Source organism: Rhipicephalus sanguineus, chromosome 10, assembly GCF_013339695.2.
Source record: "Rhipicephalus sanguineus isolate Rsan-2018 chromosome 10, BIME_Rsan_1.4, whole genome shotgun sequence".
Classification (NCBI taxonomy): Eukaryota; Metazoa; Arthropoda; class Arachnida; order Ixodida; family Ixodidae; genus Rhipicephalus; species Rhipicephalus sanguineus.
Window position 1 is genome coordinate 40,131,727 of NC_051185.1, and position 19,698 is coordinate 40,151,424.

General features: G+C 45.1%; 1 protein-coding gene across 6 annotated transcripts; it reads right to left on the reverse strand.

The window, feature by feature from the left end:
• Nucleotides 1–3,760: 3,760 nt before the first annotated feature.
• LOC119371724 (uncharacterized) lies at nucleotides 3,761–19,425 on the reverse strand. 6 transcript variants are annotated; one of them, XR_007417694.1, is made up of 5 exons: nucleotides 19,315–19,425; nucleotides 15,772–15,797; nucleotides 12,871–13,009; nucleotides 8,716–8,995; nucleotides 3,761–4,126 (listed from the first exon to the last, which is right to left on the reverse strand). XR_007417694.1 is itself a non-coding variant. In XM_037642179.1 (5 exons), exons 1-5 carry the CDS (start codon nucleotides 18,677–18,679, stop codon nucleotides 3,917–3,919), a joined length of 699 nt encoding a protein of 232 aa, XP_037498107.1. In that variant the 5' UTR covers nucleotides 18,680–18,688; the 3' UTR covers nucleotides 3,761–3,916. The 6 variants fall into 6 exon arrangements, 2 of the variants coding, with proteins under 2 accessions (XP_037498107.1, XP_049275576.1); XR_005179279.2 differs by lacking the exon at nucleotides 19,315–19,425 and adding an exon at nucleotides 18,641–18,667; XR_007417695.1 differs by lacking the exon at nucleotides 19,315–19,425 and adding an exon at nucleotides 18,641–18,661 and having other exon boundaries at nucleotides 15,772–15,811.
• Nucleotides 19,426–19,698: the final 273 nt, after the last annotated feature.

The following is a 19,698-nucleotide window of genomic DNA, read 5'->3' on the forward strand; positions in this document are numbered from 1 at the left end:
CAGCTTCGAGCACCCGCGCGCCCTCTCCCTCCATAGGGCGAGGGCGTGGAACCGAGTCTACACGCCGCACGCTGACGCGCTGTAATGCGTACGTGTGGTCAGGAATTTACTACAACATGAACATAAATACCTGATAAAGTGGACGGGAAGACGACCGTCGCTGTAGCTCAATTCGCAAAGCATCGGACGGGCGTTATCCAAAGGTTGCAGGTCTGGTCCCTGCCGGCTGCAAGTTGTCTTTCGGCCACTTAATTTATTCACATTTATATCATAATTAATGCAAATAATGTCCTCTATTCCTTACTTGGCTTCATTGTCTGCTGGTTTTAATTAAGACAGATATTAGCAAACTACGTTTACAATACGAGTTGATATGACCAGATAGCGTTAACAACCTAATGTTCCCGTCATACCGCTGTCCTAAAGCAAATCTAAAGTCATTTATGACCAATTTTATGACAACTGGTTGTAATGTCATTTGTTAGCTGTCACGTGACAAAAGTAAAGGCATTTGGTAAAAAGTCACAGTTCGCTGCAAGGGCTAATATGAGAGCAACAAATTGGAATGTTATCCGAAGTGAATTTAGCAGCTAACTCATTAAACAATAATTAATAATTGTTAGGGTTTTACGTCCCAAAACCACGATTTTATTATGACAGACACCGTAGTGGAGGGCTCCGGAAATTTTGACCATCTGGTATTCTTTAACATGCACTTAAATCTAAGCACAGGGACCTCAAGCATTTTCGCCTCCATCGAAAATGCGGCCGCCGCGGCCGCAGGTCGATCCCGCGACCTGCGGGTCAGCATTCGAGCACCATAACCACTAGACCACCGTGGCGGGTTCTTTAAACAACCGAGCTGGCATAATTTAAAAAGAGAATGTGTGGTCTGGAACGCATCTCCACGAAGTGAATGGTGACGAGTGGGCGAAGCTAGGTCCTGAGGTCCATAATGCCTACGTTGTAGTCGCTGACTAGTATAAAGGGTTTGTGCTTGTAGGACTTCCATATTGTTCTCTCACAATTATGATTGATATTAGTGTACTGTTCAACCTTTTTTGAGTCTCACATATGTTCCCCGAGCGTTGTCTTATATAATGTAAATTGAGTGACGTAAAGTGACATCAAGAGCCGACGACAAAGCTCGGTCCTAAGGTCCATAATGTCTACGTTGAAATCGGTTATTAGTATAAAGGGTTTGGGCTTCTAGGTGCTTTATATTGTTCCGTCACAATTATGATTGATATTAGTCTATTGTTAAACCTTTTTAGGGGATTTTACACGGCATTGTGCCGTGAGCACGGACACCACACAACGGACAAGCCTAGACCTTAAGCGCGAGACAGACGGTACGATTTTCCATGCGATGCGACGGCCGACGTGGCGGTGTGGCAGCTGAAATGGTGGCTGTCCGATGCTATGAAAGGTCACCATTCCGGTTTGCCCACCGCCGCGTCGGACGTCGCATCGCATGGAAAATCGTACCGTCTGTCACGGCTTTAAGATGCTTCGCCCCTAAAGAACGCTGGAGTAAGAAAACGCAGCCGCTGCAGAGCGAGGCGACGTTGCTGCTGTCTGTCGCTTCAACGCAAACTTAGCGGTGAGAACACAATATGTACAAAGGTATGAGCCGACTGCTAGACCCTCCCAAGACAGGGCGTGCGCGACCGCTCCGGCCGCTCAAGGTATGCGGTTCCTGCCGAAGGCACAACATGTACAAAGGTATGAGCCGACTGCTATACCCTGTCAAGATAGCGCGTGCTCGACCGCTTCGGCCGCTTAAGGTATGCGGTTTCTGCCAAAGCCACGCACGCCTTCCCCCCCCCCCCCTTTTGGGACCGCCAATGGGCCTTTCGCGCGACGGAAGACGGCTGTTGCGTTGGATCTCCGCTTGAGCAACGCACGTCGGTTGCCCTCACTCGCTTTTACTCGCAAGCACAACATTCGACGCGCGGGGCGATGGCGGCGTTGGTGATGGCAACAGCAAAAATGAGCCTGTAGTGCCCACGTAATTGCTATCGCATTAAAGCAACATTTTCAATCAAATGAATTTACGGAACGATCATTCGCGTTCAATTTTAGACGTACTGCCGGTCTCGAGGCCGGGGCAATTCTAAAAGAGCGCAATCATTTATGTTTTTATAATTAATGTAATCGAAAAGAGTGTTTTGGACTACTAATTGCTATTCTTTTTTTTGTTCATAGGTGAATACCAGAATTTTCAGACAAAAGTTTGGTTAATCCCTTTGGATCGGTCGCGGCTTTTGCGTGTTGTGGTGAAGTTTGTTCGCAAATGTGTTGAGGATGGCACGCCCATAACTGCACGCAGTGACCCGAAGAAAATCAATGCGTTTTAATCAAAGCATCGAGCGCCATGTAGGGAGCTTACGTCGCACTAAACTGAGCGCTAAGGTGCATGAGGTGCGGCTCTTGGCTTGACTTGACTTACTTTGTGCAGGCGTGACAAATCGGGAAAAACAGCCAAGCATATATTTTTAAATCAGCCTTTATTGCTAAAAACTGTTAATTAAAGGATACACACACGTGAAGTGAAGTTTTGTTTGCGTTTATTTATTTGTTCGAAAGTTACTGCAAGAAGATATGTATGCTCACAGTCATGATGTTAACATGACACCTCGTTTCGGGCACAGCACGCGTGAAATATGAACGTTGATTTGGGAGATGAAAAATTCTTGAACACGAGGTGCCTCTGGAACCAATTTTTCATCTCTGCAAGCTTCCATCTTTCCCTGAACTTCGGCGTTAGTTGATTTGGGAGTTCTTAACGGCATGATGCTATAAAATAACATCGAATAAGCGCTTTCATGCTAAAGCGCCCTCCTCCCCCCCCCCCCCCACCCCCATCCTGCAACCTTGATATATTCCATTGCTCAAAAATGGGATACATTTGGCGCACAATTTCATGTACGAATGACATTTTTTCTTACATTTGTATTCGAGTCGAGTGCAATGTTTATCTATTCGAATACTTCTAGTAATCAGGGCAAGCTCACTAAGGCGGAGGCAAACGTTGCTATACAAACATGGAAGACCCATCCTGAGGACTTAGATATCCGCGGTCTATGGCGTAGTGGGTACCTTGCAACTGTATTTGTAGTAGTCGCCCCATGATAGTTTACAACGGGCTTAAAAAGCTCGCTCCTCCAGCTTGTGACTGTGCAGCTTGCGACTGTGCTGCTCCAGCTCCTGTGACTGTGCTGCGCGTTCCGTGCAGGCCTGGCGTTTTTTGTACGCGATTTTCATTAGTCGCCTTATGCGCGCCAGGGTTCACAATTTAAAAACTTGATGAAGCCTATGTTTTCGGATATCAGGAAAGAGGGGGAGAAAAAGAAAAATGGAAGGACAGGGAGATTAGCCAGTTCTCAGACCGGCTAGCTACCCTGTGCTGGCGAAAGGGGAATAAAAGACGATTGAAAAGAGGTGTTACCAAAAAAAGCAGTGAAAAACAAAGAACAATAAGACGATAAACGACACTGCTTAAAGTCTGTCTCTGAGGCTAACTGTCCGCAAGAAGCGCAACAACGCTCTCAAAGCTTTCCGTGCCGCGGACGGTTTCGGCCAGCGTCCTAAGACCTTTTCCTCCAACAATGGGCCACTGTCAAATCTCTCTAACACTTTTGACAGTTCTTTCTTTGGTTCACTGAAGAGACGACACTCACAGAGAAGGTATCTCGAAAAGTTAGTGTACTAAGCATGAATGTAATACGTAAGGAAGCGATATTGACTGTGAGGCTCCTATAAGCGTCTTGTAAACGTCTTTATTTCGTACGTGTTCAAGTATTTTTCACGACAGTGACGCCAACGTTGTCATGCATATAACTGTGCTTTCTGTAACAGCAGTGATGCATTTTGCGAGGGCGTACAATGAGTGCCTGCGGGAATTTCCTTATCTTCATTTATTGTCTTTTTTATCACACCATATTGTCTCCTCATAATTGCCCATCAAAAGGTACGTCAACTTGCCGCGTTTTATTCGAAGCCCCTTGCTCTCCTTTGCTAGCACAGTGACGTTGACAGCAATCCATTGGAAGGAGGCTTCACCAGTTAGCAAGAGGTATGCAAAGTAGCCGTCAAAGTCTATCTCTGCTTCGAACTTACACCTCTGTAATAGACGAAACAAACGTAGTTTATCGTAATACACTCCACGTAACATTATGATTTTGTATAATTATAATATTCTACAAGTGGTGCGTCAAAGGGGATAATTATTACGTACCCGTTTATACAGTGCCTGTAACTACTGTTGCCTTCGGCATTCGGTTATCAAAGTAATCAGGTCTGCTGTACTGCAGACAAAAATTATTTTTTTTATATGCGCCGACAAAAACATCCTTCATCTCCACAGTTATTCTGATGTGGCTCTTAGGAGTAGAACTGCGACAACTTAAAAAGACATGATGCTTGAAATAAAAATTGCAGATTCTTTCAAAGGGAGATTCAGAAGGCTTCCTTCTTGCATCGACATGAATTATCAACGAAAAAAAAACATCAAAGCCAGTTCTACACCAAATGAAGGCTGCACTAATTGCGGATTACTTGTTCGCCTGTTTCCTTTGTGTTAATCTGCTCTTTTTCCTTCTTTCTGTTCTTTTCATGTGATTATGCTATATATTATATCGTTTTCTGTTATTTTCTTCTATATTTTTTTTTCGCGATGACCTATTTTTTTGTGTTCTGTGCTCTCCTTTCTACTGTTTTTCTGCTGTTTGCTGCTCCGAGCGCGGTGCGTCTAACTCCCGGCGCTGGCCTTTCGCCCCCGCTTCTCTCTTCCGTAGATCTGTGTCTAACTCCCGACTTCGCTGTCGCTTCGCGGGATCGAACAGGCGAATTAGCCCTTCGGTGACGCCGGCGTTCACGGGCAAGCAAGCGCTGACGTTCCAAACGTGCAGCGTTCTCGACGACAGGGCTGTCCGTGGAACTCCTATGGCTCCTATGGCGTCATCTCGCTCCTATGGCGTCATCTCGTATCGGGTCACCGCCGTGGAGAACACCTCCGGCCGCGCTCCACTTCACTCCTCGTCCTTCCGGCATACTCTGCTCCTTCTGTATCCTCCTCACACTCTCTACGCTAATACCGCCTTACGTCCTCTGCTACGCTTCACGCTCGCTTTCTTTTTTTCATCATTCGTACGGTAGTATTTGTCGTCATCCTCGACCGCCTGTCACTGATGGCACACTCTGATGCAGGCGCCTCGTGCTGGGTGTCGCTTACGCAGACACCGACGCTAAACGCTGGAAAACCGTAGCAATTTTACGCGGACAAATCAGTGAATGCCACTTCAGCCATGACGGAAATACCGCTACACAGAAAAGCAATTAGACCCCATCGCAGCTGAAGCAAAGCGCCCTTTCTGTTCCTGTATTTTCCAAATATGCTGCTAGTCACCCCATATGTGTGTTCTATAACGCATTGGCATGTGTCCCCTAGCTTCGTCCTTCGTTTATATTTTTTCGCGCTGTTAACGTCTTGGACAGTAAATGCTCAGCCCGCCAACACTATACTGCGTGTGATATCTGATCCCAATGTGCCCGAAGTATTGAACGCGCCGTTCTATTCTGTTTTCACTGACGAGTCAGCGGACATCTTGCCACACACTCCATTTCTTGATCATCCACCCATGTCAGATATTATAATGACGCTACTTGTATTCAAAAGGCTACTGAATAGCTTAAATTATAATCTACCGCTGGTGGCAGCACAAACTCAACAATAATCGAAAGCATGAAACGCATACGTTGTTTCATCTTGCGCAGTTTTTCTTTACTTTTTCAGTAATATTTCTCACTGGAATGACGTCACGCAAGTGAATAGTGGAAAAGATCGTTAGATTCATTACCATCCCAAGAAAATGTATTTGTTTCTAGCCTAAGAGTCACTGACACATCTCACCAACGTATGCGCGCTGTAAACTAATAGAACACGTAATTCAGTCCCAAACAGCTCAAGTTGTTGTTTCGATCGACTACTTCCACCAAGGTCAGCATGATTTCCAAGAGTACCTTTCTTTAAAACGCAGTTATCATTATATAATATAAAACGCAGTTAGCATTATATCCATCATGGATATAAAGTACCTGTATATGTCCCATATCTCGACTTAGGGAAGGATACTAACAAGGTCACACGCAAAAAACATTTTTTGAGCTGTCGCGCCTCAATCATAAACCACCTTGTCCTACCTTACTAGATGCCAGACCTTTTTTTTTTAGTAACCGTAAGCAAATTTTGTTTTCAAACAACTAGTCTTCTTTACTCTTTCCCGTTGGGACAGGTCTTCCTGGAGTGTCAGTGCTTGGCCATCGTTTGCCAATTTAAATTAACGATGTATCTACAAAATCTTCCTAAAATATTACATTATTTTCTGACGACTGTGTTCTCAATGGCTAATTAACGGTAATAACCGCATTACAGCACTCTAATGCGGCCTTAGGCGCGTTACGAAGTGGTGCGGAAAGTGGCTAATGTCACGTGATATTCACAAGACATCTTTCTGACCTTTCACCGCAGGCAAAGTTACCATAAGCCAGAATACCATCTCTGTAACGTTCCAATAAGATCTGTCACCTCGTACGCACACCTCGGTATCGAATTCTCTTCGGAACATTCGTTGGTCACACCACGTCACCAATATAACCAGCAAACCTAACCCCGTTCTTGGCAACCATCGCCGGAACTTACGCCTAGCTTTATATTCTGTAAAAACATTCCCTTATAACAATCTACTGCGGTAACAACTATATTATCCATGTGTCAACTGGGATCTTATCAAATCTAACCTGACAAAAGCACTGTAATGTGTTCAATATTACTCCGTCCTTTCCGATTATAGATACACTAGCAATATACGGGGTTAGGATGCATAACAGGGCGTGTCGATCATCGTCTTTGAACCTTCCGCCTCTGAAAGCACAATAGCAGCAACAAATAACAAAAATGGCCTGTTAATCTTCCCAAACAAGAACTTCGTCACAATCACTCGAATCTGTGAGTGTCGCAAGTTTATGATGCGTTCCCTAGAACATCTGCCGTCACCTCCCCTCATCGCCATTCCAGCAGTCTCGACTACGCTAATGTCGTGGGCCCACCCCAAGCCGGACCTCAGGTCATTGATCTTATTTTTTACTTGCGGTCCGCGAAGTACTTAAATGACCTTGCTTCCTACCATGTACACCCATCCAGCTCTGTTTTCTTCAAAAAAATCACAGCATATCCACGGGGTGAATGATGATGAGTGGGGCGAAGCTAAGGAGGTAATCATCTGTAAACCGTGAAACTCTTCCGTGAAATGCGCCCAGTACATAATATAAAGAGTGTGAAACATCGTGTATATATTAAACATCAAACTTTTATTGTACTGTTGGTTTACGTGGTCCCTTCATTATCACTTGTGATCGGTGAAATGCAAGGAAGAAGTCCGCTCCCGAGCGAAAGAGCGCCAAGAGCGACCGCATTCCCCGCTCGCCCTGTGCGAATTAAAGGCAAGGCTAGAGGGAAGACAGGACGCGCGTTCCACGACGCGAGGTCGGTAGCATGCCCAACGAAAGCCAACGGAACGCGATCGCGCAAGTGCTCCGGCTTCGCATCGCCTCATGGTTCCACTTAGCGTCCCAAAACCAAACATATTGCTCAAGGTGTGCCTTGCGTTTTTCGTAGAAATAATTTCTTTATCATGTACATTAAGACGAAAAGTTGAAAGCTCACTAGAGTGTATCGCCCGCAAAGTATGTCTTTTAGTGTGATTTAACTCTCGTACGGCAGGGTCCTCGCGCCGTTGCCGGTCCACCTCGCCCGTTGACGATCGGGCGAGGTGGCTACATATAACTACTACTACTACACTTTAAGAAAAACATCTGGCGTTCTTTCGTTCTGCTTTTACAAAACATCTGGCGTCTTTCGTTGGTTTATTTCATCAATCAACGGCGTTTTGAACAAAATTTTTATTGTTTAATCACGCACAGGAGAAATCTCACCAGGCACTACCTTGGAGGTAAACAATGGCTGCTAATGGCAATGAGAGACAGCAGAAGTCGGCTTTTAGCTAACACTTACACTTCTACTTCTACTAACGTTTCCTACTGGAACATGCCAATGGCTGCTAATGGGGAATGAGAGACAGAAGAATTCGGCTTTTAGTTAACGCGCACGCTGCGAATTTTTTATTGTTCAACAACGCACAGGAGAAATCTCCCACCGGCACCACCTTGGAGGTCAAAGCGTAAGACTTGTTACTCACTACTACGACCACGACGACTACGAGGGACGAACGGGTGCCGCCTTAAGGAGCTTCGCCCCTAAAAACACTTTGTAGAACATCGTTTCTATTAACATGTTGCCGATTCCTTCTGTAATACCCCCTAAGCAGGAACCTTTGAGTTATCGGAAATAAATACATTTTCGAAGTACAATAGAGCTTAGGCAGTATAATTGTTGTCATCTGTGCGGCAACAATTCATCAGTGCTTTTGACGTCAACTTGCTAGTAATAGTTTTATTAAGCTGCTGGTCAAGACTTAACAAGCATTCAATTCTCACGCATTTACGACTTGCTGGTCGTGCTCCGATATTGTAAGCAGGCATTCAGTAAGCTAAGCCATCGATAAATTGCCCACCGCCTAATACCACAGGTGCAACACGTGATGTACGCTCAATTTCCCCAGGAATAGAGGTTGAATATGCATAACGATCACTCACCGCATTGAATATAACGGTTTCTTCGCTGAGAGATGGATGGCCCCACTCGATCATTGTCATTGTTGCGGAAAGGTGGTTTAGCTCGAGGAAGAACGGCCTCGAAGGTAGCTGTCTGTAGCAGACTGGAAGCATAGTCAACACTTTCAAGCTAAAAGGACCGTTTACGCCTGCATTAACGGACCACCGAAAAAGTCCCGTACAGTCTGTTTTATAATTTGAATGATCCGTCTCACTGCACGGTCCGTAGCCGATCCAGTCTACCTCAGCGCTCACCGGGTGTCTGTATGAAAAAAAAGAGCCAATATGCGCAATAATGTCTGCATTGATTACACTGTATTACTGCACAACGTACAATGTCTACAATGTATGCAATATAAGACTACGCTGTCTATTATGTCATAACGTTGAACCCGCCGACCACATTTCTAACCAAAATAAAAATAAATAAAAATAGTCCATTGACTATAATCACGTGTTGCCGATTTTTTTAACAGAAGAAAAAACATGGGACGGTAGGCTACATTCGATCCGGCTATCCCATCAACATGATAGCAGTATTGAAGAAACATACAAAAACAAGGAAAACTAGAGCGACTAAAATAATAAGAAGAGAGAAAAATAATGAGAAGCAGTATGTATGTACATATACGATATGTGACATATAAAGAATTAGCAGAGTCCAAGCGCAGAGACGATACATAGAGGGTGGTCACGTAGATTACCGCGGATAGAGTTCGTACAGATTGTTTTCTATGCGCTTACATGTGACATGACTGCGAGGTATGTTCATCATTAACACAATACTGTGAAAGGAAGCAGTAATGACAACTGTAAAAGTTCATTAAGTTTGCGCCCATTACAAAATACCGAATAGCGCTCGTTGCGCGTCTTGGATTGTCAAGATGTGGCCACGGTCCAAGCCCTTTTCTAATTGAGAGCGGTCGTTTATCAAGTCTGTTCAGCCGAAGTTGACCATGCTGTTTTTCCTATCGCGGCCATTCTATAATTATACGCTCCACTGACGCATCGGCATTATCACTGTAGTCTCTATGTAGGGATATTCTTCTTTTGTTACGGCACAAGAAGTGAGTTGTGTATGCAACATCTAATCTTAGACGATGCAAGAGTGTGTCAATGGTTCGATCCATGTTCTGATTTGGTGTAAATCGTAGAAGCGGATCTACTTGGTACAAGAGTGAGGACCTTGTAGGGTCATCAAACCATCCGTTCTTGTAGAATTTGTGGCGCAAGCCGGAAAGAACGTTCTTGCATACTGAGTAGGAAACGGTCACTGGTGTCAAGGTACGTTTTTGTGCGCTGCAGTAGTTAATTCTTCTGCAATCTCGTTTCCGAACACTCCTACGTGGCTCGGTAGCCATTGAAAACAGATCTTGTGACCCGCCAGAGAAACGATGATCATTGTTCTCAGAGTTGCATATATGATAATATCCTCAATATGAAAATGAAATTCATTCATTATTTGCAGTGATCATTTGGAGTCGGGGTGATGATTGTGCTCGCTTTCAGCAATACATTTTGATGCTTTTATTATTGCAACAAGCTCTGCTAATGTAAAGGACGTCTTTCGAGAAAGTCGGAAACCTCTTTCTATTTTATATGCAGGTATGTGAAAAGCCGCAGCCGAGCTTTCATCAGCTGCAAATCCGTCCGTGAATACAAATGTGTAATGGTCCTGATAATTGTACATTTGCTGAAGCGTGAGAAACATAGCTTCAAGGTAGTGTGTCGCAGTTTTTTTTTTCTATTCTTTTACGTCCAATGTCACTGAAAGCTATACGAGCTGCCAAGGATGAAAGTTGATATCAGGACGCAAGAAATATTGTTCTTCTTGAACTGTCACTTCATTAGCTCGCAAGGCGTCACCAATAAAAATCTTCGGTTCCAGGGAGAATTCAACCCAGGCCTTCTGGGTGACAAGCAGGTGTTCAGCCACAGAGCCCCGCCATTGCTTGAATCTGCTTCGGAAAAAAACACTATATGAATGTCATGTAGTTCGAGGGGTCTCCTAAACGCATGTAATATTGCGTGGCAAAAGCGTAGAATCGCGCCAGGCGTCAAAACATGTAAATTGCGCAAACAGTGGGTGTTTTAAAGGCCCAAGCGCTCAGACATATCTGATCATCATCAGCTGCAAAAGCATCAAGAAAGTTAGCAGCTGCGTAGGCTCGCGTGTTGCCTTACGGACGCGAGCCTACTGATTCGCAAAAGGAAAAATTATGGCGTAGTGGGCACTTAACAACTGTACTTGCAGTAGGCATTCTAGGATAATTTCAAACGGCCAACGTTACGCGCACAGTCATTCGTTTCCTTACGGAACTGTGGAGGCATGCACCGAGAAGCGAAGCAGGCTAGCAGTTGGGAAGGCGATGCGCACGGGGTTCGATTACGCAATCGCGTTCTACTCTTGGAGGCGTAGCTCAAGCGCCCTCCAAGTTATTAAAATTTTGTTGTAAGACATATTTAAGCAGCAGGCTAATGATGCGCTTGACGGGCTAAATTCGTCTTGCTTTTCCGGCTCTACGAGTCATCCTTAAGGCCCTTTTCGGTGAATAATTAACTCTGGCGATAAATTTGTGCTATAACTGATGTCAAGAGCGAAATGAGGCAGTGCGGCCGCCTACGAGATTTCAGCGCTTTCATTTTTCCAGTACGGTTGTACTGGAGTCGTACTCAGCACACAGTGGCCTTGAATCGTTAGGGCTATGCGGGCGCCCGAACTATAGTCCTATTGGTTTAGTGATGCCTCAGAGAAAAATCTTAGTTCTGTTGACACTACTATCAATGTAGTACAGGCTTTCGTACTTGAACACGGAGCGCAATAAAACAACGGCACAAGAAGGAACAAGAAGACCACCTGTGTCGTTGTTTTACTTCGCTCCCTGTTGAGGTATGATTACCTATAAATTCGCCCCCAAATTTCAAGTCCTGGAGTATAGGCTAACCGTAACTCCCCCTTTCTTCCACCGTGAAAGCTAATGACCGCTGTAGTCTTCTGTCTTCAAGCCTTTCTTTCATGCACTACAGTATACTAAAACGAAGATTTCTTTTTAAAAGAGAACCTCTCGGGGGTTTTCTGACCGTGCCGGTGCTGCTGGGAACTGCTGCTGTCACCTCAATTGGTTATACTGCCGCCGGCCTTGCCTCGCAAGCCATAAGGATGCCGGGTTGTGCGATCTCAGCCAAGCGACTTTTTGGAACGCTTAGCTGACTGTCTTCACTGACCTTCCTAGGCTTTTTTGTCTCAACCTACTGCACTGCTCAACGGGAAAAATGAAGCTTCATTAATCCATTCAGTTCTGGTGTTACGGTTGCTTCTGGTTTCCATTTGCTAACTGTTGAGTCGATTTTCGTTTCCATTCTAGGCGCAATAAATCCCCTTCCAGTTTCCACTTCCTGTCTCCAAATTTCACTTCTGATTCTCACTTCATTCTTGTCTACAGTCCAATTGTGGTTACAGCCTGCTGAAGAAAGGTCCGAAACCTTTACCAAGATTGTAGACATCATACACCACCACAAAATGTGGGTGGTAGAGGCAAAGAAAAAATTACACCATCTCCCACTAAATGGGACCATGTGTTGTGGTGTTCACTTGTGTTTCCGTTGTTGTTCCATTTGCATGGTCCCGTGTATGTTTCATTTGTGCGTGGAGTTACGTATATGTTTTGTACCACTTATGTTACCACCCCCCCCCCCAGATCGATGTTTCCGTTGCTCTTCGGCTTCGCGTTGCCTCGCAGCTTCGAGATTCGGTTGCCGGCGTTGCCGTTTACGTTCAGCTTCGCGAGCGTCCATAGTGCCGTTGCGAAGGAGAGTGCAACAGGAGCGAGCGAGCGCCGCATTATATACGAGCGCACAGCTGTGGCAGAGAGAGAGAAACGGGAGAGGAGAAACGAAGCGGAGGCAGCGCTCATGCCACAGGGGTAAGTAGAAAGTTATCCTAGGGGGGGGGGGGCGTTAATATGATCGTGCATGTGCTTCAATATGTGCGTGTATTCTGTCTATATCAGTGCAGTGGCATATGCGGATCTCAAAGGGCCGCGTTGAATATACAGCACTTTTTTTTGCGGTCGTGCATATTTTTCCTGCCGCTTGCATGATTTCCCTTAAGCAAGAAAACACAAGAAATCAGCTTACTCTGTTACTCCTGTCCGTTCTTTCCAGTAGGAATAATTTTTTGTGTAACCCCAATTGAAGACTTTGCCTCCAGATGACTTGTTAACAGCATCGACGTAATCTCGCATTTCTTTCTCCAAATTGAACCAAAAGAAAGCTTCTGCGCTAAATACAATAAGACATTATGCAAGCACTCGCCTGTTCACTTATTCGCTATCTCTATCGATACAAAATAAAAATTCCAAGATATGCAAGAAGCATACTTCCAACGCATAGCTACACGTGGACGACAATAAAGAAATACCCGAAGGCATGGGCATCGCAATCGCAGGTAGGAATGGCAAGATGCAGCAGCGCATGTGCGTTAGTTTTAGTATAAAAAGAACATTAAAGGGGCCCTGCAACACTTTTCGAGCATGCTCAAAAAGCGCTGCCGATCGGTAGTCGAGGCTCCCGAGAACACGCGAGCCAAATATTATAGCGATGCGCACGGCCTGGAATTTACAATAAATTCTCAAAGTCAGCTGAAAATCGCTCCCTCTTCTCTCGACAAATGATGTATTAGTCCGCAAAATATGACGCGATTGTCGGCAGTTCCACCATTGGCTGATGTTATAATCACGATAACACCCTCATTATTACTTTCGTTGTTAATTTTGAGTTCAATAAGTAGATAATATGTATGTTTATATTCTGTTATCGCGTTAAAAACACCGAACAAACATTAATATTAGCACTTCCGGTCTCACCGACAGCTCGTCTGCGCGTAGTTGCGTGGTTCCGTTTTCTTCGCCATGCGCAGTGCCGAAAACGTGAATATTTCTGTGCTTTTGACCATCGCCGGTTGCCGTTGAGAGTGGCAGCCGTTCGAGTGTTGCCTCGTCAGCTGGGAACTGCATCGTCGGCACGTTCTCACGACCGACCGAGGGAGCCGAGCAGCATGTCTCCGATAACAATGCTGGCGTCCGGTAATGGCGGCGCTTCGGGGTCGTCTGCCAGTGCCGTCTTACGAGGCGATGTATCGGAGTATGGGCCGAAACCGATCTCAGCTGCCATTCGTTCCAAACGAGCGCGCAGGTTTGCTTCCATGGTTGGCAAAGCGATGAAAACACTACGGCGTTCGAGGTGCACACCCAACATTACCAAACCGACGCGCAGTTTTCAAGCACGCGCGATACACAGTGCGATCGGCTCCGCTCGACGAGAACGACGCAAGCCGACCGGAAGTGGCTGGCACAGACCACGTGGTTGCGCCCAGACGTCAGAGAGAAAAAAATGAAGAAAAAATTTCCGCCGGCGCTCTTGGAGGGAGCCTCGCTCGTCTGCGCTCCCTCCCTCGACTCGCTGCCTACGTCTCCGCGCGCTCGCGGCGTTGAGTTGAGGGAGAAAGCTGCGGAACGTGATCTCTATAATTTGGTAACACCACTTAGACTTGACGGATTCGAAAAATTTTTGCGGCATATGACTCGTGAAGAGTCATACGTCAATAATGAGACTATTCCAATATAACTAAGAAAGGTGTTGCAGGGCCCATTTAAGTGTTTTCTCGATCAGTAAAATTTCAGATGAAAGTCAGCGCTGCCCGTATCTTTTTCTTTTCTTCGTCTACATGTAGCAGAAATCAGGGGTTTAGGTACATACCAATAAATGGAGGCTTACCACGCGATCGGAGAACCGACTAAGTGGCCTCAGACGCCCCTTGACAGTTTAGATTAACTAACCAACTGTTTACACGCGTAAGAATGATTGACGAGAATTGTTTAAAGTTCGCGGGTCAACAAATGTCAGGTACTTTTTAGAAATTCATAACAATGACACACCAAAACAATTCACCGATGATTACGACACTGCCTAATGCGAATTCTGAGGGCAGTTGTTTAGGTGTTTTGATTTCGCGGTAAGTTAAGGCAAGAAATTTGAGACAGACATGTATGTATGCACAATTGCACACCACCCTTTATTTTCCACGACTCTTTCTTTAAGAAACACTCACCTACCAGTCTGGTTATAACGAAGGAAGCTTTATGGTCGGGTTTAGCAGCAGCGGCAGACGACGCACTTCAACCATTTGCGCCGCTCGCTCTTCAGAAAGAACTGCGTGAGACTATTTTGTATATAGGTACGCGGTTTACATTAAGAAGAGAACGCCGTGAGTAGCGTGACTGGTGCGGACAATTTAAATTTCGTGCAGATCATTTCACATCAACCGCCGCAGACGGAGCGTAGCGCTACTGTCTCGTTTACCGGAACACAGTGGAAGGCAGCGCGTGGATGCGTTCCACAACAGCTGCCGCAGACAGGCCTCCGTTCATGCAGCGCTTTCTTTCCATTATGGTATCGGTGGACGCCCTCGCCACGTACCTTAGTGATGACGTCATCGGCGACCGCACGACGGTGGGCACTACTGTGGTGCCGCGGGTGGCCGCCGCGGAACCTGTCGTCTCGCTACTGTCATTCCCTCCTCCTCGCTGTCGCCGTCTTTCATCCTCCACTGCGCTCCGCGTTCGCTCTCTTCGTCCTCGTTTAGTCTGCCGGTTACGACGAGTCTGACGCCGCTCAACGCAGGAACGGGCGCCTAAGAGCTGTGCTCTAAAATGTCTATAGCTCAATTGTGCGTTACATCGCGTGATATTAAGTAGCAGATCACAAGATGCGGCACTATGCCACGCGTAAACGTCCATTTTATGAAGCAGGGAACACTTTTTTTGCAGTAGTATTATCTTGTTAGGCTATACATTCTTATAATAATCACAACATTTGGAGATTATAGTGAGCACACTTTCGTGATCAGCAGCAAATGATGTCCAGGACGTGCCGGAAAATGGCACAGGCGTGTAATAACGGCTTTCTGCAGTCCTACACTGACTCACTGCATGGGTTCGAGAAAATGACTCCTAGAACTAGATAAGAGTAGTTACATACCTTTGATAAATCATGCACGTGATGACCTGAAAGACAAAAGCTGAAATTATAATCGGAGATCAGAAAACCGCTTAAGGATAACTCGTGATAGTTTACATAGCACTCTGTTTTCCTACAGGGACATTAAAACACAGAATTACAAGCCACACGCGAGTGACCTGTACGTTTTTTGTGCCAATTTTTCGAGTAAATTACGGCCAACAAGACAGATCTAAGCTTCGCAACGTTAACGAACTTCTTTCCGGAAGAAGCCTTCATCAGAAGTTTTAGACAAACCAAAGCAATTTCCTTTAACTGCGGGGTAGTACATGCAATATCGTTTCCAGGGGTAAGGTTCAGCAAACCAAGAAGGATGCCTGCGAACACTGGTATCATCCTTTCTTTTGTCACGCGCTGCAGTCTTTTTTTGCGGGATCATAAAACAATTGTTAGACAATTCCAGCATTTAGGTTTGATAGTGCGGCGACTTAGCCTTCTTAGAACACTTCTGCATCGGCCTTCTGGGGGTGTTAACTAAGGGCAACACGATATTCCAGGAGCTGTTTCGTACAGAATGAAGCGTCGGTTCCTAATAGGAGAAGAGCTAGACTAAACATCCGCTTAGAGACCATCGGACAGACTAATGGACAAACTAGGTATTGCGTGTACAAGTAAAAGACCGTCTTAAAGGTCTCACCTTTTCATCAAGTCTGTGGTTGGTGCCACAGACTTGATTCTGATTGCAAGAACACCTCAGAAGGCTACTCACTGACGACACGTGTAGATGCTGAAGTAAAAATGACATCCTATAAAAAATGCCATCAGACACTAGCATAGGTCGGCGAAAAAAATGGAGCTCACTAAGAGTCAGTGAAGAAATATATTTTGCTCTTAGGCCTCACTTGGACTCAGAATCATAAACGTTACTCAGCCGGACTCACTGAGACTTAGACTCATGGCTCTATCGGAGTTACTAAAACTTTAGCGCAAAACGAGCACGGCGGACAAAGAAACGACGAAGACAGGCGCTAACTTCCAACTATCGTTTATTAAAGCAACACACACATATATACCTGTCACATGTGATTACACAGATATCAGTCAACGCAAAAGGGGACACTTATATAAATAAAAGCAGCAAAACTACGCAGGACCTACACGTGCGGGTGAATTTAAGTAATCTAGTTCCTTTTTTGTTAGTGCGATGGATGGCTTGCTGATGCAGCTTCCATTAGCAATCGCTGCCGCGTCAATGATGAGCCTGATGCTATCTTTAGGGTGAGATGCTAACACTGATGTAGTGTCAAATAAAGGCACGCATTTACATTCTGCGCAATGAGCCGCCAAGAAACCATCACTGCCTTTTTTCACTTTCTGATTGTGCTCGAGCAATCTCACATTCAGGCATCTGCCTGTCTGTCCGACGTAACTTTGACCACAAGACAAAGGGATGTGATACACTACGCCCTTCACACATTCGACAAATTTGTTTCGGTGCCTAATTTTGCTGCACTGAATGAAGTTGCGCAGAATGTAAATGCGTGCCTTTATTTGACACTACATCAGTGTTAGCATCTCACCCTAAAGATAGCATCAGGCTCATCATTGACGCGGCAGCGATTGCTAATGGAAGCTGCATCAGCAAGCCATCCATCGCACTAACAAAAAAGGAACTAGATTACTTAAATTCACCCGCACGTGTAGGTCCTGCGTAGTTTTTTGCTGCTTTTATTTATATAAGTGTCCCCTTTTGCGTTGACTGATATCTGTGTAATCACATGTGACAGGTATATATGTGTGTGTTGCTTTAATAAACGATAGTTGGAAGTCAGCGCCTGTCTTCGTCGTTTCTTTGACCGCCGTGCTCGTTTTGCGCTAAAGTTTTAGTATTATGGAATACCAACTAGCCCGTTCTCACACCTTGCTTCTATCGGAGTCTGGGTTAGTTTGAACGAGTCGGCTCACGGGGCAGTTTGCCGACCTATGGACACTACCCTCTCCCCAAAACCTTTATTCTTCCTATCTCCTACAACTGATTGGCTGACCACGGCCACTCCCTTTCGCGACCAGCTTTCTTGGGGATTTTGTTGGCGTATCAGCGACTAAATGAAGCTGATGCAGTTTTCTCCATTACACCGATTGCATGCAAAAGAGCGCCACGATAGCAGTGCAGCCCTCCGTCACGTGTTTTTTCTTTTTTTCATATTTCGTGGGCGTTCTTTGCAACGCATAAAAAATCACTACGTGAGAGGCATCGTATCGGAAACAATCCAAACGGTAGTTTCTGAAGGTGCTCTGGAACTATGCGTTCATACACTAGGGTCTTCATCTAATCATTAAAAATTTGGGTAATGAAATAATTTAAGGGAACTATAAAACAGTCTGAGTATCCATCGCCTAGTGCAAATAGTATGCACGCGGTTCAATTCGCTTGGGATGCTCTTTTAATTTTTAATGTCTCGGCTAAACTTACTTGGGACACCCCGTATGCAATGCATGTGTCCTATCGTGCGGTTTCAGCTAGATCTACAGTACGGTTCACTGTTAAATGGAACACTCTAATAAGCACCTTTCATTTGGCTGGCCCCCTAACGGCAAGTGGATGTGGAAACATTGTTCGTCCATGACACTGGTCTGTCCAAGAGAATGACAGCTGTCAGCCACCAGTAGTTTAATGCAAATATAAGCCACTCTGCCATTGCAAGGGTGGGATATCCGAACATGCCCTGAACGCGAGTGTCCCTTTTAGCAGTGGACCCATCTGTACATTATGCTTACAGAAGAAAAAGACGTTTCGCTTCAGCAAATCCTTATTGCAATGGTTCAAACCTTCACGCATGAGTCTAGTTAGGGTTCTAGTACTGCAACGACATCTATCACACGCTCTTACCGATGACAACAAGATCCCATCAGCGTGGCCAAGATTCATCTCGATCACTCTGTACTGCACAGCAAAAGAAATTAGAGATATATGTGGTTTTATAATTGAGCTATCTATTTTTCTTATCCATTTTACAAGCAATGTAGGAATACTAAGTGCGAACTGGAAAAACAATACAATTCGAGCAACCATCAACCACCTGAGTAAATCCAATGTGCACGTGTATGCAGGAAACAACAAACAAATCAATGGGTCATAGCGGACATTCATCCCGAATATTCTAGCTGAGCGAAGGTACTGATACTAAAACTTTATAATTTCGATCCCGGCAAGCAAGCTGCTGTTACAATACAGCGGAAGATAATGCTAAAACTTGAAGTCAGCTCTTTTTTTTTATGTTCGGACAGCCGGTTGGAGCCGCGCCAATCGCATGCGCGCTTGAGTATATGGCGTGAGATTCCCGGTACTTCGAATACCACGGATTATACTCGCCAAAGGAACGGAAATATCTTGCAATGGGCACATCCTCTGATAGATAGTCCTTTCGTATAATTGAGGATACTTAGCACGATGTTTAATTCATACGGCCACAGCTAGCGACATCCATGATTTCTACACATTAAGCAAAAGCTAGCAGTCACTGCAATATAACTTAATGGGAGGTAAAAGTTGCACCAACCTACGCGGAGCTTTACTGGTTCGGCGGAGTGTGGACTTGAAGGAGCGAGAGATTGAGTATATAATGAACATATGTATACTGCACTGTAAAAGTATGGAGAGCTGGGCGAGTTCGTTTGAGGACATTATTGGAAACATTTCGGCGCGCACACAAGACGAAAACGAAACATTTCGCGCTCGTTTGTCTTCTCGCCTTTCGTTTTCGTCTATTGTGTGCGCGCTGAAATGTTTGCAATAATTTATACTGTACGCTTAAAATATACTTACACTGTGTCAGGGCTCAAATAATAACGTCTTCAAATGAACAGATGCTTTTATATGCATCAAAAAAGCTGCAGAACGCAACCTTCGCTCCTCTGTGCTCTTTAATGTTGACAAAGAAAGCACTT

Bases quoted from the DNA above. Each gene is read 5' to 3' on its own strand.
- LOC119371724 (XM_037642179.1), bottom strand. From the start codon at position 18,679: ATGAATCTTGGCCACGCTGATGGGATCTTGTTGTCATCG. The intron at 15,798-18,640 runs GTAAGAGCGTGT...TTTGTCTTTCAG, and splicing joins ATGGGATCTTGTTGTCATCG to GTCATCACGTGCATGATTTA. The intron at 13,015-15,771 runs GTATGTAACTAC...TATTGTATTTAG, and splicing joins ACGTGCATGATTTATCAAAG to CGCAGAAGCTTTCTTTTGGT.